Genomic DNA, 26,730 nt, shown 5'->3' with positions numbered 1-26,730 from the left:
AACACCATGGAGATATCTCCTTTCTTTCCTCCCAATGAGGAAAAAATATCCACTCAAAAATGTCATACCGCAAATAATCATTGGGTATCCTCAAATAGGTAGATATTTATACTCATATAATGGTCTTCTTTTTTCATTTCAGGACAAAAAATATTTCTGTAACCACAGCCATGCCTCAAATAATTGTCATCCTCTGAAATAAAAAAAAAAAGGAAAAAGTAATCTGGATCCCCCCCCAATTTTAGCTGCCTTTCTTCATATAACTGCAGGAAAATAACAATTCCCCTTTGATAAACAACCAGACGGTACACATTTGGCAATTTGTTAATTGAGACAAATGACTGTTTTGATGAGATAATTTACCATGTTTATCTTGTCCCAGCACGTTTAAACGTGCAAGCTGAAGAACCAATTCCTTCGGTGAACCTTTAATCTGCTTTAACGCCACTGATCACCTTGTGAGCGTGCAAGCATCGGATGAACATCGGCCACACATTTCCCTCCGTTTAAAATTATCTGTATGTTAATCTCGTTTACCGCAATGCCCATTAGGACGTCAAGTCCAGTTAAGATTTAGTTGCGCGTAACTGCTGCACGATTCTTCCCACTTTGACCTTGATGAGCGCAGGCGCTACAGGACGAAGAATAAAACGTACGATCAAAAATATAGGGATAATGTATTTTATTCTCTAAAGTGTTGAAGGGCAAATACAAACAGAACGCAAAGATGAAAGACGATGTGTGAGCGTTTTGAAGCAAACAAACACAGCAAACGTGACAAGGAAAAAGGTCTTCCTGCATATCATATGAGCATCGATACAAAAAAGATTAAAGATTGAGATGAAACGATGATCGAAGAACCAACATAAGACGCTTATACGCATGATTAAAACACCAATAATGAATGCACCGCTCATTAAGGTCTCAGGTTGGACTTTTTGGTGAGGTGCAAATTTAAGGCCTCTGAACACAACTTCTACAAACACAGCATTAAAGAAGACTGGAAAAACTGCATCATCTATCTCATCCCGCTCACCTTCTGACAAGTTTAGACTTACACAAGTTCACTTGAGGAGATTCTGCAGCATGGCGGTGGCGTACGTGGGCCGAGCCTGCTTGTTCTCGATGGCTTTCTTCAGGTAATGGATCCCGTCGCAGCGCTCCCAGATTTCCTCAAACTGCCTGGGTAGGATCTCAGCACCCCTCTTCCTGGTCAGACCGGTCTCTTCTAGACTTAGCTCGCACATCTCCATATCATCTTTCCCTGAGGCGGGACACAATTCCACATGGAGAAAATTGCCATTCTCTCAACAAGCAAGAGGAATGTGAAGAAAAGAAAGGAATTGATGGACACATAATGAAATCATGATCACCAGGCTTGAGGATTGGACCCACCACCTTCAAGGTGGAGTCATGCTTTGAAAGAGTATTTGGTTGAACACGTATAAATATAAATCTAAGTATAAATATGAATATAAGTATAAATCTAAGAATAAATATATCCAACTCTTGACTCACCTGCCACCAACACAATGGGCCGTTTGTCCGGGTGCAGCTCCATCTGTCGGGCAATCCAGGGCCCATCAAAGTGGGCGTACCACCAGCCCTTCTTCTTGTTTTGCGGATCCTTGTATTGGTCGGCGGGCCGAATGAAAGGGATGCGGAAATAGCGCTGCTGCCGGTTCATAGCCACTTCCTGGTGTTGGGCCATCATGGTGGGGGTAGGGTTCTGTTGTGCTGTTGAGGGAACGCAAGGCCCAATTTCCAAGACAATTTACTATTTTTGTCCAGCTTTAGCAAAGGTTTTATGATAGTTGGCGGTAATAACCACTGGTTAGACCTTGTTTGGCATCAGTGTCTTTTTAGTGGGCAACAACCATCAAAGGATCAAACATCTCCCCTCCATTTGTGATCAACTTCCACAATCAATTTTTTGTGTGTAAAATACCAAAATGCAGGTCATCACAGTGTGCTTTCATGCATCTAATCAATGTGTGTGTGTGTGTGTGTGTGTGTGTGTGTGTGTGTGTGTGTGTGTGTGTGTGTGTGTGTGTGTGTGTGTGTGTGTGTGTGTGGCACAAAGCAAATCAGTGAGCTGTCACATTAGCGTCTGCTGAATTTGACAAAGCATGACCGGCATCTACTTGTTAATTAGAATAAATATTTTTCAGCACATAGGAGGTGGTTGAAATTTCTGGCCTCTACATTTTGTCGCCTAATTGAATTTTGTCAAGCACAGGCATCTTATTTACAGGCAGGTCATTAATCCCTGCCAATGAATGTGAGGGACGGGAGAGAGGCGGAGAAAATAAAACAAAACCATGCCCACAAAGTATGCAAATGCATTGGAATGAGGACGGAGAGAAATATTCCCCTAACTCACCGTAGTCAGTGATGGATTTGGGAGCTCTCTGATCGCTTCCGTCGTCATTGCGTTTTCTATTCTTGGACTTCCATGCGTGATAGACCTTGAGGCGCCGGTGGAATTCTTCTCTGCAGGCCGCCAACAGGTCGATGTCTGTCCAAGCAGAACAGAAAATTGTACATAAAATAAATAAATAAAAAAAATTACTGAGATTCCTTTTAACTCATTCACTGCCATTAACTGATATAGACATCAACGATCCATTTTAACTGGCAGTGAATGAGGTAATTCAAAGAATTTGAATTAAAGATATTCATCTGTGTAGAGACACTGATCATATTAATGCTTTGTCACGATAATTGTCGACAGTGATGTAATCATTGTTATGATATGGAGTTTAATTGTTTACTGTGCAAATTTTTTGGCCCGCCTCTAGTTTTGTTGTTTTGATGACCCGTTACGCAACAGTCACTTTGAAGTAGTTAAACAACAAATAAAAAGATGGCGGTTTGCTAGCAGAATAAAAGAGCCTGCCAACTAACAAACAGATGGACCAATGAACATAAACATGACATTTGTTAACAGTGAATGGGTCTGCAGTCCACTGAGTGACATTTGAAGTCGATGGGGTCATTAAAGAATTGCTAAAGCAGCAAATGTAATGGAGCATCTCATCTAATAGGCTTTTGCACAGTACTCTATTATGTACCATAAAGGTTATTGAATGGATTAGTCTAACCCAACTTCAAATGAAAATTAACTTTATTCAACTCTTGAAAAGTTGGATGAGAAATCATGAATTGGCCTTCAAAAACAGATTCATGTAAGCAGCAGCGTTACATGAAACGGCTTTCACAGATTATCCAGATGTCCTTGGGATCTCGTAGGAAGTATCTGAGTTGCTTGAGTTAACACTGTCCGCCATAAGGACATAAGCCAGGCAGCCAGTGGAAAATCATCTGATCTGAGGAGAAGTTGGCACAGAATGAGATGGAAGGCAGAGGTCCATCATCTAACATAATGGTGATAACTTCCTTTCTGTGCCACTTAAAAAGTCAGCAGCTGTGGGAGCTGATCCGTCTTTTCATTTGATGGGCATAAGATCACGTACAAACTCAGCTTTTTTTTCTTCTGGAAATGGCTGAGATAAATCCACCAAAGTGTAATTGATACACACAAACATGCAAGCTGGGTTTCCTCACCACAGGAGGTGTTGATAACATCTCGCAGTTCAGCATACTTCCACTTGCTGAGGTCATACTTTTTAACGCCAGCAGCAGCTTTGGTTGCCTGCACTTGAGGGCCCCTGTGGGTGAAGAGCAGGTAATAATGGCCGTGCGTGTGACGCATACAGAGGAAGACAATGACAATGCACAAAAGGTTCACAGTCCACCAATGCTGAGACGATTCTGTAGATCATATTTCACCTTTCACTTCCATTCTTAAAGAACAGCACATACACCAGTGCCTCAATGATTTTAGCAGAAGCACTTAGAGGTATAATTAAGGATTCATTCAGCCATTAAGAGGCAGTACCATTTTTAGACAAAAGCACACAAGAAAGAGGGAAAGTAATATCATTATAAAACAATTGTGACAAGACACTTGCTTTCTATGCCAATAGGAAGCAATTGTGTTTATGTTTTCTCCATTTTAAAGCTTTTATTATTTGGGTTTTAATTAAACTGTGACGTTTTATCTGTTTGCAAATTACGACAACAAGTGTCCTTTTCCAGTCCCTGACTCCTCCCTGACAGTCTCATTGGCCACTTTCCAGAAGTCTGCAGGAGACCAGCCTCCCTGTGACTACAGTCAATGAAAACAGACTTCCCGTAAAGTGTGAGCTAATGTCTCATGTGTTACCTAACGGGCACATTTTAGCCAAGCTTAATGTTTGCTCCAACAACAGAATCCTCATAATGGGTCCTATTAAAAAAAAAAAGAGAGAGAGAAGCTTCTCGCTGCTTCACTCCACATTACAAGCACGTCAGCAGCACTTTGCCCCCTACCTTCGCTGCTGACTAGTTTAGTGTGTTTACAACCGGCTTGACAACATACATCTGCAGGCATTTAGCTGCCTAGATTAATTGATGAATTTTAACGGGCGGAGCAGACCTTCAGACTGTTAACAGCAGGTCAGCTCGAGCCTTCCTGCAGAGTCGCGGCAGGTAATTCAATAATGCTGAGGAATTAAGTCCTCTATTTACAGCTGCTAATGTCTAAGAGAGGATGACGGTTGATCTAATCATGCAGATTACATTTTAGAATTGATGCTGAATAAAAGATTGAAGGGCGGCACAGTGGGAAACTGGTTACCACGTTGCCTCACAGTTCAGAGGTGCAGGATTCGATTCCGGCTCCAGCCTCCCTGTGTGGAGTTTGCATGTTCTTCCTGTGCCTGCATGGGTTGTACTCTGGTTTCAAAGGAGGCCTGGAATCTTACATTTTCTTAATAGCGCCATGTTAGCAGAGGTTTAGCTTGCTTTTGGCCACCAGCTGATGAGCGGCCAGCTTGAAAGCGAAAAGCAGCATGATGGATGATTCAAGTCGGATTTAGACAAGAAGGGGAGGCTCCTTGTGGGGTTAATACAGGACAAAACAGGGTGGGAACTTTCTCAAAATGATACAGAGGAAGGTGGATATATGAGGGTGAATTTATCACAGAGTGGGTATTTTTTTATAGGTTTTAAGCGACTACCTACACACCAGCGTCATGGCACGTCTGTAAATCAAACGTTACGACACAGCGATTTCGGGTTTGCCCAACAGCAGAAATAGCTTACCGTCTGTCCCTCACGTGAACATCTCCAGCAATGATGCCTTGTAAAAGGTTTACCAATTGAAAAGGCTCAATAGGGAGTCGCTTTGCAGTGGAAAATGAACTAGCTGTCCTGTTGCTGTGTCGAAATATCCAAAAAGAACAGCGTGTCCTTTTTGAATGCAATCAACAAAGATTCATGCGAAATTATGATGCAAATCATTTGTTATAAAAAAGTAAACCGGCTCGTATATTGAGTAGCTCCAATTCATCTTCAGAGGACGCCTAAACATCAATGTGTGTGCAAAACAGCAAACTGAGCAAACACTGAGAGCAAATAGCTTGCTGTGCGCCTTTGATCAAACACAAATATCCTCGACACGGAACATCCAGTGATTGTGTCGAATCAAAACCTCTATTGTTGCATTCGATATGTGATTGTGGGTTTGATGGAATGAAACGTTGCTTTGCTGATCTACTCAAAGCAGTTCAGAGATGGATAGAACTACAATGGGGGGTTATGGCACTAAAGTGTGAGGACAAATGACTGATTTTTATGCTACTCTATAATTGAGCTGAGTTCTTACATGGCTCTGGCTGAGGATGCAGAGATAGGAAGATCCGCAAAAGCCTCATCACTATGACAGGACAGAGTAATAGGAGAAGAGCATTACTTGCATACAAAACAGCCAGACAGAAGATTACACACTAGTGCCCAATCACTTCTTTGTAAAAATAATGCAACCATGTGCATTTTCTCTCTCTTTTTTTTTTTTACACATCTAATACCTGCGTAGACTGGGGTCCAGTTGACCATCTTCGGTGATCAGCTCGGCTTCGCTCTGAGCAATCCTCATGGCTAGCTCCCTGTCACGTCTCTCCTGCTCCAGCATGGCAGTGCGCTGGACCTGCTCCTCACGCTCCAGAGCAAACTGGATTTCAAACTCCGCCTGTTAAATCACACACATGCACAAACACACAAAACGCATGTTGGCTTAACACGGATGGGCTCTTCTTTGCTAGAATCTATGCAACAATTCCTGCTGTCTGCTCGAGCCTGATTAAGGCTAATAATCCACTATTAAGAAAGATTTATTGGTCATGTGTCTAGACAATCACAGCAATGCAGTTGGAGTTTTCGCTAGTCTAGACGGGTTCACTGGGAGGGTCCTCAAGGAGTGTGCAGCTTGGGCCTTCAATAACATCAATCATCCCACCATCCCTGAAGTTAGCTACAGTCATTCCACTGCCCAAACAGATCATCATCAGCAGCCTCAACGACTGACTCGTTGGTCTGAAACCAATTGCCATCAAGTGTTTTGACAATCATGTCCTGCCTCCAATCTTTATTCAGCGATATACTGCTGGTTTGTGGAGCCAAAAATGGCCCACAGGTATAAAATCACCCAAAGGTTTGGGATGAAATATATTTTGAACTGTGAAATATTTCGGTCATTTCTACAGTCATTGATGAAGTCCTCGTAGGGTCATTTCCTTTTAAGAGCTTTGAATTGGAATAACCTCCCAGCTAGCGATGTATTATTCATGCTGCCGGATGGTCAGATCAGTAGCAATGACACACAACCAGAGTGAAACATGGGGTGATCTGAGAATTGAGCTGCTCTACAGTCACCGAGCACAAGAAATGTTTTTATGGTTCCCAACAAAGCCGACCGTGGCCCTCGGAAGAGCTATTCCACAGGTTTTGTAATTCTAAAGCGGAGCTAAATCACAAAGCCTCTCTTGCGGTCCTTCCCTGATGACACCACAAAACAAAGATTTAAGTACTGTAGGGGCCAAGATATCATGACGAGTCCTTGATGCAGCAGAAAATAAATGTGAGGGAAGTAACTTTTTCCTTGGAAACTTTGCTGATCGCAAAGTTTGGTAAAAAAGTTGGATGGGACAAATAAATAGAACAAAGACTTGAGTGAGTTAGAACAGACAAAATGAATGGATTTAACGAAAAACACACGGAAGGAGAGCAGATAACATAACAAATGAGAAAACACAATGGGGCTAAACTAGTTTGGTAAGAGGAAAATTGTCAGGGAACTGGCTCATCAATCAAGACCACATAGGAAGCCTTCTGGGAATTGGTCCAAGGTCAGGACCAGGGTAGATCAAGTGGTCACACCGGGAAATGTTACATGGGTAGAAACTCCTAAAATAAAGAGACAATGACGGGATATGAAACTGTCAGGAAGCAATCTGTTTTTTTTGGAATCCATTTTATCTACTATGTTGTGAAAATGATACGGGCAACAGGTGGGATGTCCCAAATTTTTTAAAGGAATGATCTTGCACGGGGTGGTTTCTGGAGCCAATATGAAATGATTATGACTCCAAACACACTATCAACAGAAACCGAGGCAAACAGGTCAAAACACCAAGAGAGTCTGAGAGCTCTCAAGGGGCAAAATTAACCCAGCAGCAAACGCAACTATCCGCTTCTTGCTCCAGTACCCTCATGATAGAAAAAGTTCAAGAGCGCTACAAAATGACCACTAACAAGCCACTCTTGCAAATTTCTGCTCAAACTGTCAAAAACAAAAATGTCCACCATCGGGGCTTGTCCTCACTGCTCAGCATCATATAGCTAAGCAACAAAAATAATTGGCAGATTCACCATTGGAGCTGAGAGTCTGGAGAGGTTAAAGAGTTTATGAACAGATGTGTTGTGAGTCAGAGGTGATTTGGGGAGATACAGCCAAACAAAACTCCAGTGTGACATCATTACATTATTACATTCTCAACTAATTATACTTGCTATTGAAGACCAATTTGAAATAGAAGACTTGGACTGCATTCTTGGACGGAAGTAGCAAACTTGTGCTGACGAACGAAAGCTAAATTGCTTTTATTAGCCTTCTAATGTGACTATAAGATGTAATCCTTTTCCGTATACAGTGTTGAAATTGATTTTATTGAGTTTATCTTTACTGTAGTTGGTTTATGTCCGCTGGGTAAACTTCAATAAGTACCGTTGTCCAAATAAAAAGCTATGAGAGCAATGGGAGTGAACCAAATATAGTTCATTTGTTGCACTGGTTTCAAGCCAGACAGAATTCCCTGGTACACTTTTAATGTAATGTCATTTTAAACTATTATATACGCAGGATCCCTCAAAGGGGAAATTCAATTAGCAACTTTATTTTAGTTGCAAATCAAATGGAGAGATAGCAAATGAGTTGGCTAACCCTTGCATGAGATGAGTTTTGGGGATATGCTTCCCTTAAAATCTCGACCCAGATGCAGTCGCTAACGATTACAGCGGCTATTAAGCACAAAAAATATATTTTCTTTGAAGGGGGTGGTGATAGTGATCTTCCAAAGAGACATGAGTGCAGTCTAGATGAAGTTTTTGACTCAAAAACAAGTTTTGTGAGCTTTTTTCCAGTCGTGCAGTTGCCAACATAAATATGTTGAATACCAATCTGAAAAAACATAAATAACATATGAGCGCTTCCCAGACCTGCAGGACCTTCTCCTCTTGCTCTCTCTTTTTTCTATCCTCCTCTTCCTGCTTCCGCTTCAGCTCCATCTCTGATTTCCTAGAAAGTTAATCCACATTCAGACCAAACCCGAAAGACAGTCGGGAAAGATTTTCCACATACAGTCTTCGTTCCTCTTCCTCTTGCTTGCGTCGTTGTTCTTCCATCTCCCGCCGCTTCCTGTCCTTCTCCATCTCCTCCTCAATGCGCTTCAGCCTCTCAGATTCCTCCTCTTGCTGTTTCTTCTTCTGCATGGAGGACAGCAGCTGCTCTGAACGTTTCACCAACACCTGGTACTCTGTGTCAATCTCCTCCCGGGTCATTATGGAACTCTGTTGGAATGGGGACATGAGGTCACAAGATTGGGGAGCAAGATGAAATATATGGCTGCGTTAGCTCAATTACAATGGGTTCCATTTTTCTGCACAGGAGCCGGGTTCACATATTTATGAATGAAATATATCTGACGCTCATCCCACATATCAGCGGAGCCCGCTATCCGTATATAAACTGTATATCTCTATCATTATCAAATTCACCAGAATCACATTAGATTCCATCGGATTTCTGCCAGTAAATTGTCACTCCGCCAGGCTCATCTTCAGCAACACTCCCACTGCTGAACCAGCACATCTACCTTGGCAGAAGGAAACCGGTCACCCTGAACTGGTCACCAGCCAATTATACTCAATGATTTCCTTTTGGGATTTTTTTTTTATTTTTTTTTATTTTATTTGGCCAGTGTACCAGTGTAGGTGGCAAATGTGCAAAATGATCAATGGAGACGAATAATTGCACAAGAGAAAAAAAACAACAACCATCAAAACATGACCTTTTCAGCGGTAATATAATCGGAATAATCATTTTAATTTAATTTAACATAAAGGTTTGCTCCAACTTTGAATAACTAAATGACGGTATGACCTTTTGTTTGTCGCCATCATTTTGTCATACAGCAAAAAAAAGGATAAAAAAACAAGACATTTACTGACTGGCTACTGAATTTGTCAGACTATTAATGAGTAGAGTAGAGGTCAGTAAGATTCATTAGAGTGAGTTACTAACAGGAACACAAAGACGGAAGGTGACAAGGTCTTGTCTCCAAAGTATGGAGGCCTGAATGACAGGCATTGGCATCCCATGAATTATTCAGTCGGTGACACGGTACTCAGAGCCCTGCGAGTGTTGTCATAGGGCTGCTAATAGGCTAACAAAAAGAAAAAAGGAGGTTGAGAGGCTGACCGAGATGAAGCGGGGGATAGGACGGAAATCACCGCTGCGTCACTGTCAGCCAGGATGCCTCAGGCATCATCACCTCTCATTTATCGTGGCTGCTAATGGTGCATGAGGAGCAACAGTTTGTAGAAAAGAAAACACTTGTGGGCACTGGATGGGATGTAGAATGGCTGGTGATTTGCTGGCCTACAAAAATGTGTTTATTGCACGGGGGCGGACGGGGATTCTGCAAATCAAATTTGATCATTTAAGGAAAAGCCAAGGTAAAGGACATTATTGAAGAGAGCATTACATCCATATGAGCTTATTAAAAATATGGATTGTGAGAGAAAACACAAGGATTGGGAACTTAGCAAGGACCTTTGTGTGCATAAGTGTAAATGTATACATGTTGGCGTAAACACCAAACCTTCCTCTAGCCTGCACCAGATTTAAATCTTACCTCGTGCCAGACTTACCCTGGACACCAAAATAGAGTCCATAAAGTTCAACACTTCAGAGTATACCTGAAGCAAACTCAATCAGCAGCCATAAGCAGCTTTAAAGGGGTCAGTCTTTAAAACTGCACAATAATCCTTGGATGGCGTGAGAGTGTTTGTGATGCTCACCTTTATCTTGACTGCTAGAGAGTCTATACACATTGCCAGCTCTTGGACCAGCTTGGCCATCTCCTGTTTGCCCTCCTTCAGCCCGTTGACCACCTCGTTGAAACGTTCCATGTGCTTCTTCAGGTTTTTCACCTTTACCATACCATCGATGCTGAAATGATATAAAACATTTTTTTTATTAATGGCCAGCTTTTTAAAATGGAATGCAAATGATGTGATTTTGTTTTCTTCAGAAGGAGCAGTAATGAGAGTGTTTTGTGGAACTCAGTGGTGCCATGGTACTTTATTTATTTTTATATCTTAAGTATAGTCTGAATGGAACTGGCCAAGCAAAAATGTCCCCGCTTTGTGTAACCGTGTTGTTTCTGCTCATCGTATAACAATAAACATTGTGTATCCCGAATGACTAAGGTGAGTGTAACATCCAGAGCAAGAGACTCACCGCGGCTTGTGCTTCCGCTTACATAACCACATGCGCACTGTCTTCTGAATCTTAATGCAGGCCAAAGCCCTGTAGCTCATCTTGTTCCTGACTGGTGACAATAGAAAAAGAGAAACACTTTGAATAAATGTGTAACCTAAGTAAATGTGATGTTCTATCACGTAGAAATGTGATACCATCAAACATGTTGTAATGGCTTCTAAAAGCAAATCTCAACCCTGTGGGAAATCCTGTTTTTCTTACATACACAAAAAGAATACCCTGGAATGAATGCAGACTGAAATACAATACAGTCGTTGTATGGTCTGTTATGCAGGAAATGCCTCATCAAGCAGGCAATTTTCTTCCATAATTTAATTGAATGCTTTCAAAACAAAGAGTAGAATGCATGCTGTTAAATGTTAAGACTCCACAAGCGAGCGCAGCGTCAAGTGTTGCAGTGCTAAATGAGAGTAGGCTACAGTTTTCAAATTGCTTCAAGCTGCTTTCCATATTACGAATAAATTCAAGGGTGTGAAGTATGACTTTAATAATGCCATCAGGGCAGAAGAATTTACTGAGGGAAGGAGGTGAATATATAATTGTTTTGCATGGTCGACTGGACCCACGTTTGATCACAGACAGGCTACACCACTGGACCTTCTTCCAATGGCTGCACAACAGCCACTTGTTGACTTTCTTCAACAGCTCTGCCAGGTGATCAGGATCAGACTTCATGATCTGGTCAAACTCAGCAAACTGACAATAGACACTTATTTTTAAATGGACTATTTCAGGGGTATAGTTGTGTTTTGCATCGCATTTTTCGGATACCTTTCCGGGTCGGAAGAATACTCTGGTCAACCCAAATTTAAAGTCATTGTCATTCAGTCCCAGCGCTTTGAACAAAGCCTACGGAATAAAATGTGGAATAGAGTTAACATCAAATTCATGGTCAACAAGTGGGCAGCATAGCAGCGAGGGAAAAAAATGCATTGTACCTTGCAGAATAGTCTCGGATTCAGTCGGGTTAGCTTATCAGGCATGTACTGTTTATACATGTTGTAAAGCTCATGGAAAGGAGCTCTGGAGGGGAAGCCGCCCTGCATCAGGTCGAGCACGGACACCATTCCTGAATTTAAAATATAAAAAAAAAAAAATATCTTGAATGACCAAATTTTGTAGTATTTTATGATCATTGTGAAATATTTGAAAATGCATAAATCATTCTGTGAATCATCACATCTCAGGTATGCATACTTGAGTCTGAGTATTAAGTGCTACAATCATTTTCCACCCACTTTTTTTTTTTTTTTTTTTTTTTAATTTGGCTGGTTCAATTCTTGTCAATATCTCCCGCTGTTTTTACGCTTTCTTCAAGTCTGACAAGCGTTGCTTTTTTTGCAGTCTTTTATTCCAACGAGTCAATTTATCTGCACCATATTGGCAATTAAATGACTCATAGAATCAATTTTGGCTGTTTGTTTAAGTCTGGCTGATTATGTTTCAACACAGCAGTCGGCAGATAGACTTGAAAACATGTTACCTGAGCACTGCAGCTGTGAGAGAATGAGAGCGCCTTCAAATTGGTGGCTGACCATTTTCAGGTTGGGTTTGACACAACGGATAAAACTGGAGCCCTGCACACAACGAGGACCATTAAAAAATATATATCTGCCAGTAGAAATTTGGATTTGAGTCTACTATGCCATGGTGATTAGAACTCACAGTGCTGCGAAGCTTTTCCAGCAGTAAGTTGAGCTGCGTCTGTGAACAGAACCGGACAAGAGTTTTTGTTTGAGGAGGGTGAGATGAAGTGAGCTGGCAACATGAGCTTTGGGCACCAAGCCCCCCCCCCCCTGCAACTCTCTCTGGCCACCAGCACCTTATTGAACGGCATTATCTTTGTGCGAGAGTCCGTGTCTGGTGCATTAGTGATGAAAGCCCTGCAGCAGTCTCAGCAGTGATAAAGTCTGTTGAAAAACACAGCGCGTACCTGACAGGGAAGGGGGGGGGGGGGGGGTTGGGGGGGGGGGTGCTTCCTCTTCTTGAAACAAATAGAAGACATGAACGGTTTGGGTTTGTGGTTCAACAAACACTCTTTTGTGAGTGTCTCATTTCAGGTGTTTGTTTCCAGCCTTCTTTTCAGTTTTTGCCAGCACTGCTCTGTAATAATTGAAGCTGACTTCACTCATCTTTATTCTCTTCCAAACAAAAGAGGCTGAGATGTCGAGAAATCAAAAACTATATTCGTCTGAAGATGCATGAGAAAAAAAGGATCCAGGACTGGAATACGGAACAAATGAAATTGTTAAAGTCAAACATAATTTGTTCTATGACAATGATTTTTATTTTTCTAATTACATAAGGGACTATTGGAGGCGGGGAGGGGTCATCCGTTAAAGCCGATTGGCCGTTAAATCAAATGATTTTATTTCATGGTCTAAAAAGACCCACAATGGTACAGGATTGTTATTTTGTGGCATTCTGATGGCCCAAAAATGTCTAGTACAATTATTGTGATTTTTTCAAAAGTATTTTTTTCCATTCAGCACTTCAGCATTCACACTCACATTCCGCAGAAATTGCAAACATGTAATCCTTTGATATAATTAATTACACAACACTTGTCAACATTGTATGACAAACTCTGATTCATCTCTGACCTTGAATTTATTTCCAACGCTGATGAAGCTGAGTTTTCCCGCCTTGTGTTTAGACTCCTTGTTAGTCGCGGAGGTCTCAAACAGCTCACGAACAAAGTTGTCCTTAGATTCGCACACTAAGCTCTCCAAGGACATATGGAGAGCATCGTTGTTCTTCTCCACAAATCGAGTCTGTTGGCACAAACACGTACAATTGTTATTTCACTTTCTGGGAGAATAAATATGTCAAAAAGCAGAATTTAGTGCTGCCCATAAATAAACACATGTTTTTTTTTTTACAATAGCCATGATGACAGATGATTTTTTTAAGAAGGTCGAGGCTAAAATGAGAAGCTGCAAATTTGACACCCATTTAGCACCTGCTGTAATATTTCATCAACAACGCCGAACTGCGCCGCTCACTGTTAATTTCCCATTGTAATTTTCACCGACACCGTTATCATTGGTTAACGCAGACCTTTAATATTTACGACGGCAACGCTTCTCCATATATTACAGACTGCGGGACAAATTACCGTTTCATAGCAAACAGCTCCGGCAAAATGCCTGATGATAAATCCTTCATCATCCCGGAGATTCCGATGAACCGCCAATTTTGATTTCCTAGGAACCTGAGAGACACGAGAGAGAGAGAGACATCAAATTTTGTGTATTAAAATTGTCGAACCACAAATGTAACGATTGGAATTAGCCATTCCTGTCGATGCAGAAGAACATTTTTGTTTGGTTCAATTGGACTGAAATCAAACAAAAATGCTTTTCATTGTGCTTTGCAAAGCATATTATTAAAAAAAGGCTAATTAGCATTCATTTGACTGCTTGGCAGCTCACATGAATCATGCACATGCATTACAAGGTACACTTGAAGTGCATTATTCATGTATATAATTATCCAATACATCCAAAAGCGAACATACATAATTAGTACTTATAAAAATGGAATACATTTGACTCAGCTAGCTGTGGCTGGCTTTCAAACCACAGGTTGTTGCTTTAAATCCCGAGAAAAGATATCGAGCCCCAAGACGTTCCCTCCATGGCAACATATGCCACCATCATTATTCAGTGGGTGAACGAGGTGACATTAAAAGTGCTTCAAGTACCTTGAAGGCAGAAAAGCAGTAGAAAAGTGAAGCCCATTTCCGAGGCGATGAACCATATTTGGTAACTTAAGTGGGTATTAAAAATCAACTCTTAAAGACTAACTATGCGGTAGAGAAATGCATGATTTCGCCCAGTCAATTCGTAATGAAAAATTCAAAATAAAATATTTTAATGACATATTAGTGAAGGAAATATCTTGCCTTATTTACTGCAGGAAATGACCAAGTGTCTATTGAGGGTAAGGCCTTTCTTTAAAATAATGAGTCATCGTTAGGAACATAAAAATAACTGGAAGGACATCGCTTTCCACCGAACTTAATAGCGTCATTTAAGACCTGAATGGCACACGGTGCGACTTTTCAATTCCTCTGAGAGGCTTTTTATGTATCTGGTACAATAGTGTTTTGATTCTCTGTCCACGAATATCGCTACCTTTTTTTAAGTGAGTATTTCATTAAATTGATTGTAAAAGTTGTCAAGGATACCATGTCAAAGTCATGTTTGCAAGGTGATGGCTGAGGCAAATGAGAGCAACAAAGGCAGAGGGATAAAGCCTATGCGTCAGTCACCTAACGGTTGGAGCACACAGGCCGGTAGAAATGACCATAAAGATGAAACTAATGGAGAGTCGATCCGCTTGCTCACACAAAGGCAGAGAATGACGGTGGAAGACGGCAAGACACGTGTCTGTGTGTGAAAGTAGTTAAGATGTCAAACCGTAAGTCTGAAATGGTCTTTATGCTTGCTATGAACAGCCAGGGCAAAGTGTTGATCGCTGGCCTGAGGTAGACGGTTCTCTTCGTCCAGAATATCCAGAACGCCCACCAGTTTTGCTTCAACCAGGTCTGCAAATGAATCAAGACATCACAAACGTGGTATAATCCGATGAATCCATTCTTCGAAAATGTCCACTCTACATGAATATTCAAAGCACAAAATGTGTTCATCACAATGCTTATTCAATACCATGGCTGCATTATTCATATGGCATACTGTGTTTGGAATATAATCTAATAGCCAAGGACCTCCCGGAAATATTTGCATGAACAAGCACCTGAGCATGAATCCTGAAGACTGATGAGTGAATTAATGCGTAGCCCAAATGGTCATTTGCAAGTCATAAATGTTATTCATGGCTGTCAGTTAACCTCGCACCTGAATAATCACAGCCTTTGAAATACAAATCAAAATGCTTCACCTTGATACAATGACTACTTTTATACTAATATATCGGGGATTTATTTGACATATGGGACAACAAGAAACGAGTGGGTATCATTTCTCCCCGCCTTCATGTGTCACTAAAGAATCCACAAAAGCCACAAAGATTCATTATATGGCCTCCATTCAGACACGCTCGTCAGATAATGAGAAAATCTGATTTTGTAGCAGAGACAGGCACACTTTTGCCACTCTGACAAACACCTGACCAGGAAGAGCCACGCCTGGGTGAAATGATGACATAATTTAAGTATCTGCGGCGTGTGGAGTTCCTCTCCAGACATTCTTTTGGTCTGTGCGTTGCACTTTGCATATCTTAGGCCTCATAAGCATACCTTCATCTTAATGGCGTTCCTGAATGTTACCCGAGTGGCTTATTTTAATGTCAGAAGACCACTAAAGGTTCAGATATACGGTTCAGGTCATGTACTTAATCCTGTAACATGACTGTGATTTATGGCACTAAAAAAAAAAAAAAAAAACAGCACTGCTCTGGACTAGAAGTGGACTTTAAATGACTATTTATTCATTGTACAGAATTTTGGTTTTGCACCATAATTGAAAATTTGATGAATTCTGACTAGTTCATATATGAAAATGTAATCTTTAAAATTAAATCCTGTCAACTTCCTGTCATAGTTGACAGGACTTCCTGCACTGATCATCATTACAGTCCAGCATCTATTATCTAAAGATAGATCCTTTGTTGGATTTGTCTCCCTTGTACCCAAAGTGAACCTACCAATGCAGTCCTGGTTGTCAACATAATGCACTTCGTTCACTCCCAATCCTTCCTTTTGATAGAGTTCTTGTTCCTGCACAAAAAGTTACAAAGTGGTCTGAAATGTATATTAGAAAATGTTGAAAGTGCCTGAAGTAACTTAAAAAAAACTGTACTTCTTTAATTGGAGCCCTTAGAAGAAAATAACATTAAGAGATCACAAGAGAGAAACAAGTCTCATCACATCCCTTGGGAAATTAGCATTCTAATTTCATCGGGAACACGAGGAGACAACTACAGAACAGGAACGATGTCATCCGCAGTGTCCTGCCGCACTTGGAGATTAAATAAGTTGCCACTTTGTGACATGACAGAGGAGGTTTCTCTGAGGATGACTTAATACATGCTGCTTATTTACCTCTTTCAAGATGCGCTCATTGAAGAACTGCTGTAATTTCTCATTGCAGTAATTGATGCAGAACTGCTCAAAGCTGTTGTGTTCAAAGTATTCTGAAAAGAAATACCACAGGACAAATAAACTTCCACGGGACAGCCATGTTGCAATTTATAGACATTTTAATGAATTAGATATCAAATATGGCACCCTGATGAAAATTATAATTTTAATTGATATTATACAGAAGTGAAACATTTTGTCTGCTTTCACACCAGTTAGGAATTTGAAAGTGCTCCTGTAAAGTTAATGAAGGTTTTATGAAGGTGACAGTTTTATTCCCTTTACATTACCAATACTTCCTGTGGGAAATTTGTATTGAAATGAAAAACTCTCTGAAGTCAACCATGTGTCACGGAACAGACTGTGTTTAAATTTAGAGGTTGCATTGAAGTAAAAAACTGCTAGAAACATTCACTGTCTTTGACTTACCAAAGCCAGCAATGTCCAGCACCCCGATGAAGCTTGAGGAGGACTTGAAAGGAAAACACTGGTTGACTCGTTTGACCACATGATCGAAGAGGCGGCTGTACACGGCCTTGGCGAGGGCATCGCGGGCGTTGTTAGCTTGTTCCACCTTTAGAGGCACCCTAGAGGAGCACGTGTGACAGACACATTTCTTAGCCAAAGATGAATAGAAAATGTAGTGTGAACCTTGACCTTCTCTTGACTTTTTAATGGCATTTTAACACATTTTTAAAAATTCATTATTTATCAGGGTTGACTAGGAGGACAAAGTGCATGCCCACAGCGACCTCGAGTTCAACTTGGATATTCCAGTTGGGAGAACTGGGGGGGAATTTAATATAAATATATGTGCCTTTTAGCAATCATGGATGTTTATACATTTTGCTTTTTAAAAATTCAAAATATTCAGTCCACGGTAAAAAATAAAATAAATAGGCACCCTGCCAATTGTTCACTTTCTCCATTTTGGTATAAGTGCTGCAGGTCCTATAAAACACATCCGATGTTAGAGAGATCTGACAAGCATTTTTATCCATGGCAATGTTTCACATCCCCTCTGGAGAGAGACTCAGCCATGAGTGATACAATAACAGCATCCACAGCTTTATACTGCAGTCAAAGTCCCCAAGGCAGCGTGAATCAGTCGGGGCCTTTATGACAAAGGCAGGCCCCGCCTCCACCGTCCAGACAGTAGGGGCCTTTTTATTTTATTTTAATGGCGTTGAAGCCACACTTGCCTTCCTCCTCAGATACCTGCTGCATAATTCATATGGGGGAAACACTTCCAGGCCAGGCCAGCATCTGGCCCTCTTCAAATATTAATCGACCAAGCCCGGTTCGATCACTCAAACACCACATTTCCACTGCATATACATGGGGAGCAATGCCAGTATGGCCTGTAACGTATTCTGCACTGAATAAGTGATACGTGGATAAAATACAAGCAAAACATCTACAGCAGTATGCAATATTTTACGAGTACTCGTGCGCTTGAGAGAAACTCACAAATAGTAATACTTATTTAACAGATTCAATCTATTGACAGTACTTAAAAGAATTTGAGAAAAAAAATTCCTTGACTTCATTCATGAATTTACAATTCTTTCTAACTTTTATTGGCTCTACAATGGACTGACAGCCAAATCCATACATCAAGCACATTGCGTCAGTTCTTACTTGATAACTGTTCCTTTAGCGCCCCCTGCTGTCGTAAGCATGACCCTTGTAGTGAGGCTGACCTTCAAATCATCCTGGTCCAGACCCAGCAGATCAGCACAATACTCCAGAGTCTGTCTGGATTGATTCTTCAGAACACAGCCCCCTATACAATATGGACAAACACACCAGTTATTATCTAATTAATTCATAATTTGATCAAAAATATTTATATATGGCACTACCGTCACATTTAATGGAAAATGAACTCAATCAGTCTAACCTGAGCTACTTCCCGTTTCCTCAAAGTCAATGTTGCCGAGGTGCAGAACCCCAGCAACCACCCTGAACAAGTCCAGCTTCTCCACGTCATCCAAGCCAATCTTCTTCATAGCCACGCACATCCTATTAAAGTCGCCTTGGTCGTCGAGGAGAGGGTCCTTCAACGCGCCCACTTTCACATGCTGCGGGCAGAAGTGGAGGAGAAATTGATTAAAAACTTAGAGGGCCAGTGGTCTTATTATATTTCAATGCTTTCTTCAGCATCCAAAAGCTAATTAGCACAGCAAACACACTCCTTCTAAATGGACATACTGCTCTGAGCTTAAAGTTCACGTAAGAATAATAAAAGAAGCATGCAGTGTGAAATGTGAGGGCTTAATCACATAATTACAATTAACAAGGTCTGCTCTTTGGAGTTAAGTCACCGTAAGGAACAAAAGGTGCATGTTCCTAAATTGATGGATGTAAACATGTAATAAAACCAGAAAAATCAGAATAAGCACCACCCGGCATGCAATTCTCCATGTCTCACGAAAATAACACAGAAACGCTTATCCAACTTTGACAAAAACAATAATAAAATAATAATAAAAAAAAAAAAAAGAGATCACCTTATTGTCCTTTATGTCACAAACATGATGCGGCATGAAAAAATAAAAATTAGCCAACTTTATAAGCAACGGATATGATCACATACTCAATTTTTAAAGAGCAGATTAGGTTTTTAATCATTTCACATTTCATCACTAGACAGGAATGGAATGTTTCTTGGCTCACCATTATAATGTAACTCTTTGTATCATGAAATGAAATGCCCTGTCTGGATTTTCTAACTGGAAGCATTATACCGTGTGTCACATTTTCAATTGTTTCAAGAAATTCATTTCTTGCAGGCTTTAAGTGAACAAAAGCAAGTGTTCCTGTCTGTGTTGTACGTCATTTATCAAATATATACTGAGCAAACATTTTCGCCGTTGCTGCTGATATTTTGCTCTCAGCATTCAAGGCATTCTCACAGTTGTTGGTTAAACATTTTTGAAAGGAAAGTAGACATTGAAAAATCTTTGAAAAGAAAAAAAGTGAATAGACCCAAGCAGTGAAATCGACTTTACCTCGGGACTCTTGCGGTTCTGCATGATTTGCTTATCGGAGTTTGGGCTGGCAAAGTATCTGGTGCAGCCTCGGTTCAAATACTGCAACGTAGAAAGAAAATAATTGCAAACATTCTAACACAATTATCTGTGCTTAATTAAATCTCAACTTAGCTTGAGTGCATTTCATCCTTGTGGGAGAACCTGAGGGAGATATTCCTATTGATTGTCACTATGTGAAAGATTTTCCTTGGCGTCTGTTAATATTGCCTCTCACAGTTGACTGGAGGGCAATAGTGTGAAGTAATTGCCTCCGTTGATGTTTGTGCCACCTTGGGACTACATTTAATGACAAATATCTCAACTAAGAGAATTAGCTACTTGCTGCTGTTGCTCTTGTTATTTTAGCATTCAGAAGAACATGTTGCAGCAGGGATGAGCATGTTTAATTTACAAATCATATTTTGATCCAAATTGGAAAGACTTGGATTAAAATAAAAAAATAGTTAAAATAGACTTGAGGTTGCATAGCGTTGTAGTGATTAGTGTCGCTTAGTTTGAATCTCATCTTGGAAACATTAGTCCTGCTGCCTCCTAGATGATGCTTTTTAATACATTATTTTGGTGTCTGTGTGTGTATATAACTGGACATTCTTCTTTTTATACTTTGTATCACTCTGTCTGTGCATTGAGTCTGTAATAATGCAATTGAATTCATATCACAATATGTAGCAACTCTGCCATCTAGTGGGCTTTTACAGAATTGATGGCCACTCCCATGCAAACAGTCCATTGCTAAATAACAGTATGAACATTAATAAATAGTATTGGGGCCACAAAATGGAAAAACGTTTCTGAATAAAATCCAAACATACATGCTCATCACTTTAAAATATTTTATAAGTATTTCGGTCCTGGAGGGCATGATCCTAATCATTTGAATCAGGTATGTTGCCCTCCAGGACCAGAACTGCCCAAACCTGGCATGAAGTAGAAAGTGACATCATCTTAACGTTACAAGGGAATATACTAACTCTGAAGCTGTCTGGTGACTCGAGATGCAGTTTCTTCTTAATGTCCTCAGATGCTCCGGCACAAAGCCTGTAGAAAATGTGGTAGTTCCTCTCATCGTTACTTTGCATGCAAATCCTCGATTTCTCCAGCAAATAATGGGAGACAAATCCACCCACAACTGCATTCTGGCAATGAAAGAGGGAAGTAATGCAGATTTTATTTTCGGGCTGCATGCGTAATAGCATGAGTAAGATCTCATCACCTTCTCATTGAAATGGATTTCAACAAACTTTCCAAAGCGACTGCTGTTATTATTACGGACTGTCTTGGCGTTTCCGAATGCCTCCAGAAGGGGGTTTGCTAAAGGGTGAAGAAAATACAGTCAAGTTCACACTGAGGTTCTGCAGTACATTGAGTCCTTTAACTTTTTTTAAAAAAATGTTTACCTTCAACAATTCTCTCATCAATATCTTGACCACTTCCATAAGTTGTGGTCAAATATCTACAGGATGGAGATACAATTAAGATGACTTAAACACAGCAGGAACGGTAACGGTGTCTTCTCCTTAAAACTCATACCTGAGAACAAACTTGGTGTTTTCAGTTTTGCCAGCACCCGATTCACCAGAAACGATAATCGACTGACTCATTTTCAGAACCTTCATGTCTCGGTAGGCTTTGTCGGCTAAAGCAAGTGAGAAAAACACATAAGTAAAGTAAGTTAGTCTTATACAAATACACAAATGTTTTTTTTTTTTTAAGTTATGAGCTCTCACCAATTGCATAAACATGGGGTGGCTGCGTCCCCAAAGATTTCCCCTTGTATGACTTGATGGCTTCAGTGCCGTACAGTTTAGGGATGTCATAGTAAGGATTGACAGCTATCAATATATTGGCCACATAAGTCTGTAAAAGAAAACAACAAAAGGCAGATTAGAATCTTTGAGAGACAATGCTGTTAGAGAAGCCACCTTGACTTGTTTCCTTTCCCATTTACGAGCTGACCCTCATTGTTAAGTGAGTGACTTTTATCGGTACTCACTTTGACAGTTACTCTTGACAGTTTGACAGTTACTAACCGGACCTTACCCCGTGGATGTTTTTTTTTCTCCTTAGTCAACAATAGAAACCGTTTTCCTGGCTCTTCCTTCGAACCGTCAATGCGCTCTTGTAATGCAAAAGCTAAAGTGACAGGGTTGCATACGCTCCAATGACGGTAATGTTAATAAGTGTAAAAGCGGAAGGAATACGTACATAGATATGTTCCTTAGTGTATCGCACTTTGACGTTGTTGAGTAGAGTGGCTTCATTCAAATACATGAGGGAGCCTGAAAAAAAACAACAATTATTTCTATTTATATGGAATCAGGTCCAGCACTGGATATCGAGTTTATCTTACAGTTGTCCTCAACATGTTTGTTGACGTCATCTTCTGCTGGAAACACTTGGCTCATCGGCGCAAGGAACGTCTGTAATGAGACGGGTATCAGAATTGATCGATTCATCGTTAAGAATTCGGTCGATATTTATTTATATGATGTTATGTCTGTTACTATTGTCCCTACACACCTTTGGACATTCCCTTTGTGTTTTACAGAAGCAAAAAAAAAAAAGTTTGGAAATGAGGAAAAACTGTGTCAGACTTGTATTCAACTTTGGAGGTTCCACCGTAATTGACGATCAGTTTACCTTTTTATAACATCTTGTCTTGTTTGGTTTATAAATAAGAAAAATTGCTCTCCAGTTCTTGGAGTCGCTAATGACAAACATTCACGAGTTCTGGAAAATGTATCAACATTAAATATCGTCAAAATCTACGACAGGTATGCATAATCATGAATCATTCATCGTGCTTTAATATCACGATAATAGCATCTGGAGGAATACATTAACGGGCATGTGATATTCTCACTCTATTGTGAAGCGTTGATGAAAACAACCTCAATAGAAGAAGCCAGCTGTGAGAGGAACAAGGGCAGACATGGCACCATGATAAATAATTTGGTGCAAAGTGCAACAAGATCCGAACACCTAACTGACTGACTCACTGAGTGAGTGAGCAAATGATGACTGCATTCTGTGCTAATTCAGTGGGAACCAATAAAACCGATGAATTATTAAGATAAGATGGAATCCAAACAATTACGCAGAGGGAACCAATAAAATTGATGCATTATTAAGATAAGATGGAATCCAAACAATTATCCAGTTGGAGTAGCATTCTGTCTTATATGTCGTAAAATGGTACCTTATACATTTAATGACTGATAGTTTAGTCACCGGAACAGATTAATCCTAATTGAATTGATCTCAATGGAAAAGGTTGTTTTGAAAGTTTTACCAGCTGGTGTTGGACCTTGAAGGCAACAAGATTGCAGAGTAAGACAAACGAAAGTTACTTCACGTAGCTCTTTACACACTGTCCACTGATGCACAATTTATTATCACGAAACAGATTGGAAGAATACACAGATCTATAACTCGTCTCCAATCAACCACAATAAAAACCACATGACAGATGTCTACGCAATAAACTTGACAAAGAAGCGGCATCCAAGCTCAGCTCAGCCACTAATGAGCTCAGCACTGTAATAAAGAAAAAGTGTGGGGGAGAGAAATACTCAATGGGCCTTTTATTCCCCAACTGAATGGAACAAAGTTGACGCTTTTGCACCAAAGCATAAACTGATGATGATCATTCATGTTTTACTTAATTCAATGCATTCCAGCTCATTAAAAAAAAACTTATAATTTCCGTCGAGACAGAGCCATTCATGCTTTAAGATTATGTACGTTTTTTTCGTCTGCGGTTGAGATGTTTTTTTTTTTAAATGTTGTTGTAAACACGCAAGACACGTGACGGCTCAGGTGTAACAGGTGGCCTCTTGTCTAATGAGCAGCTCACTTTATAAGCAACACTATCACACACCTGCTGCCTCCGCCTTTACTTATTCATGTCCGTGAAAATTTGCTCTCGCTCGCGTTTCATTTATTAACGTGGTTTTGTTGCCACGATGTGACGTTAGAATTTTATCAAGTGAAATTAATGTACACAATTTGATTAGGATTATTCAATACTGAATGGGTTAATTGTCAATGGCATCACATTTATTCATACGTTGTTTTTTTTTTGTGTGCAATGACCCACCTTGCCCTTCTGGCTCAGCGGTTCTATAGTCAGCGTATCGGCTCCGATGTCGACGATGGTGCCCAGCTGGAACCCGTCTGTGGGGTGAGGGGCCCACACTGGCTTCCCATCCTCCATAGCTTCGCTGCAGTCAGCACGGCCTTGTCACTGAGGGCAAAGACACAAAGTATTCCAATCAATACATTTCAGTAATACATCACATGACCCTACAAACGACTACAATTGGGTAATACGCGTCGAAAGTCTCACCGTCCGTACTGCTAGTGTGAAAGCTTTACATCAACTTCATTAACAGCTCTCGAATGTTAATCCTAAAGCAACTACATCACCAGTACTTAGACCTGACATACTGGAGTATCCAATTAGGTGTGAGATTGTGGTCAAATGTCAAAGGCGATCGCTGTTAGAAAGTGCTGACATAGCCTTCAAACTGAAATTAATTGAGTTGCTTAACTTACTCAGCAGATTCAGTGTGAGCAGTAGTCTATGTGCCCTAAACATTTTGTTCCTTCTTGGAGACCTACTGCAATCTGATTTATAGTCGATCCACATTTATTTTGCCCTTTCTGTTGGACATTTTGCCTAGAGCCTTTAATAGTCTTCTCCAGTAAAGCAAAATGATTGCCTTTGTGGGGTTTTGTATCTGGACAAATGGACTACACACCTCAGAGTTGTTTCTGGGCCTGTCTCAATTAGTTTTATGTCTGTTTAACTTATATTAACATTCAGACACATAATAGGCAAGTCGAACTAATTTAAATGCAGAACTGATTTTTAATTGCTTAACTTTGTTTTATATAAATGTAGCTGCAAGTCAGACCTGATTTCTGCAGATTGAAATAGTAAGTAAAGTTTGAATGCAAATACTTAAATTGACAAAATAACACTATGTAATACGAACCGAATGCATATTATTATTATTTCGATGATCTTCACATTTGTCTTAAGAAGTGACATGCCAGCAGAATCAATAGAACTACAGTGAAGGTCAGTGACCCTTCCAAATTTTCCTCTGGAACAGAGATTACAATTAGATGAAGGGAATGTATCATAAATATGACCTTTGTGTTATCAGAACACCATTATCTGCAAAGTCATGCAATATGAGCAAGGGCGTCAACAAAACAATGTACCAGAACAAGATAAGATTTTTCTCCAGTATGTTATTTTCAACCCAAATTAGATCAAGGCTGGTCTTTCAGATTTTTCACGTGTCTACTTCAAATGCTAAAGTCAATCAGAAAGTAACACATTTATTTATCTTCATTTCTACGACTGGTGAAAAGGTGGGAATAGATGCTGCTGTGTCACTTTTATGTTAAAATAGGAGTGGAATGTGTAAATAACTTACTTCACTTAAATAACACCACATATTAGTTTCTAATAGTGACTTTTTTTTTTTCTTGGTTGCTATCAATAATGCAGAGCTCATGCTAAGAAACATGCAAATAAAGTAGAGTGACCGTCGGCAATTGAACTCAATTACTTGGGTGAAATGTGGGTGTAACTATTGACCAAGTGGCACCATTTTTTTTTCTCAAGTGGAAAAAAAGAAGCATAGTAACATGCAACATTAAAAGGAAGCTGTCAAACAGTCTATGACTTTAAGGAAGGCCTTATTCCTAAAAGTGGCATCTTGAACCAAATGCGTCGGAACTCCGCACACGCCTTAAATCCTCTTAGTATCTGACCCTAATCCAGACAATGGAGGCGAGATAGGGGATGCTTTAAACTTCACAAATAAAATGTCCAATGATTATTTGCGTAAATGCAAATTAGTGTCTGGTGCTGTGATGAAGAGTGGGAAATATGGGAATGAATATAGTGTATGGCAGGAAGACACACTTGTTTCCTGCCTCCTGCTTCCTGTTCCCTGCTGGGCATGGACACATGGAAAATGAATCAGAATGAAAAGACGTGCACATAAGTTTTGCTTTTGTGAGGTGCACATCTTTAAAGTAGAGAAGTCAATGCAAGAAAGAATATTAAAAAAAAGTTATTATTGAATCTTTTTTTAATAAATTCACATTTGTGTGACAATTTTAGAGCACGTCTGTGGGTTTCAAAACATTGATTTTAATGTGACAGATTTAAGGGCACCCCTTATAAGCCCCTCAAATCTTTAGCCGCACCCCTGCGTCGTTATGACGTCACACTAGTTCAAAAGTAGTAGTTTGCGTCAAATCCCAGACTAACAACATAGATTAATTAATAGAAGTGATTTGTTATTTATGCAAGCAATCCGGGTAGTTTCAATAAAAAAAAAAAGTAACTGAGTTTAGAAGAACTGTAGCCTACCTGTTGCTGTGACTATGCTCCAAAGAGTCAATGTGCAATGTGTATCCTCTAAACAGTGGAAATTATGTTTGCAGGGCGCTGATGACTGCAAGTTGTTGCATGCACTCATTCACCTGCTAAAGTGTTTTTCGCCGGGTCCCCCCAGGACTGGCCAAGTCCGGCCTGCAGGCTCAAAGGATGTCAGACAGTGGAGCAGAGAGGAGGAGAGATAGCGGTGCGTTTAAGT

The 26,730-nt window shown here is 40.2% G+C and overlaps 1 protein-coding gene across 4 annotated transcripts; it reads right to left on the bottom strand.

The window, feature by feature from the left end:
• Positions 1 to 517: 517 nt before the first annotated feature.
• Positions 518 to 26,690, bottom strand: LOC147045301 (unconventional myosin-VI-like). Of its 4 annotated transcripts, XM_085932303.1 has the most exons (33): positions 26,505 to 26,682; positions 24,207 to 24,353; positions 22,458 to 22,527; positions 22,313 to 22,386; positions 21,835 to 21,964; positions 21,638 to 21,743; positions 21,505 to 21,560; positions 21,321 to 21,418; positions 21,079 to 21,243; positions 20,066 to 20,146; positions 18,955 to 19,135; positions 18,693 to 18,837; positions 17,481 to 17,638; positions 17,013 to 17,104; positions 16,616 to 16,688; positions 15,370 to 15,497; positions 14,064 to 14,159; positions 13,549 to 13,719; positions 12,611 to 12,649; positions 12,429 to 12,522; positions 11,884 to 12,014; positions 11,717 to 11,794; positions 11,512 to 11,641; positions 10,904 to 10,994; positions 10,462 to 10,612; positions 8,741 to 8,949; positions 8,599 to 8,677; positions 5,913 to 6,073; positions 5,711 to 5,761; positions 3,568 to 3,671; positions 2,384 to 2,518; positions 1,519 to 1,737; positions 518 to 1,264 (listed from the first exon to the last, which is right to left on the bottom strand). In XM_085932303.1, the coding sequence occupies exons 2-33, from the start codon at positions 24,321 to 24,323 to the stop codon at positions 1,065 to 1,067; spliced, it is 3,813 nt and encodes a 1,270-aa protein (XP_085788429.1). In that variant the 5' UTR covers positions 24,324 to 24,353; positions 26,505 to 26,682; the 3' UTR covers positions 518 to 1,064. The 4 variants fall into 4 exon arrangements, with proteins under 4 accessions (XP_085788429.1, XP_085788426.1, XP_085788425.1 ...); XM_085932300.1 differs by lacking the exon at positions 5,711 to 5,761 and having other exon boundaries at positions 519 to 1,264; positions 26,618 to 26,690; XM_085932299.1 differs by lacking the exon at positions 5,711 to 5,761 and having other exon boundaries at positions 520 to 1,264.
• Positions 26,691 to 26,730: the final 40 nt, after the last annotated feature.

The sequence above is a fragment of the Syngnathus leptorhynchus genome, chromosome 15, assembly GCF_054491065.1.
Source record: "Syngnathus leptorhynchus isolate UIUO chromosome 15, UIUO_Slep, whole genome shotgun sequence".
Classification (NCBI taxonomy): Eukaryota; Metazoa; Chordata; class Actinopteri; order Syngnathiformes; family Syngnathidae; genus Syngnathus; species Syngnathus leptorhynchus.
The sequence above is the reverse complement of the archived record's forward strand: the minus strand, read 5'-3'. Positions and strand labels throughout refer to the sequence as shown.

Excerpts from the sequence above, each read along its gene's own strand:
- LOC147045301 (XM_085932303.1), bottom strand. The coding sequence starts at position 24,323 with ATGGAGGATGGGAAGCCAGTGTGGGCCCCTCACCCCACAGACGGGTTC. Across the intron at positions 20,147-21,078 it reads AGTCACCAGACAGCTTCAGA|TATTTGAACCGAGGCTGCAC; the intron begins GTTAGTATATTC and ends TCTACGTTGCAG. Across the intron at positions 8,950-10,461 it reads CTCTAGCAGTCAAGATAAAG|AGTTCCATAATGACCCGGGA; the intron begins GTGAGCATCACA and ends CCATTCCAACAG.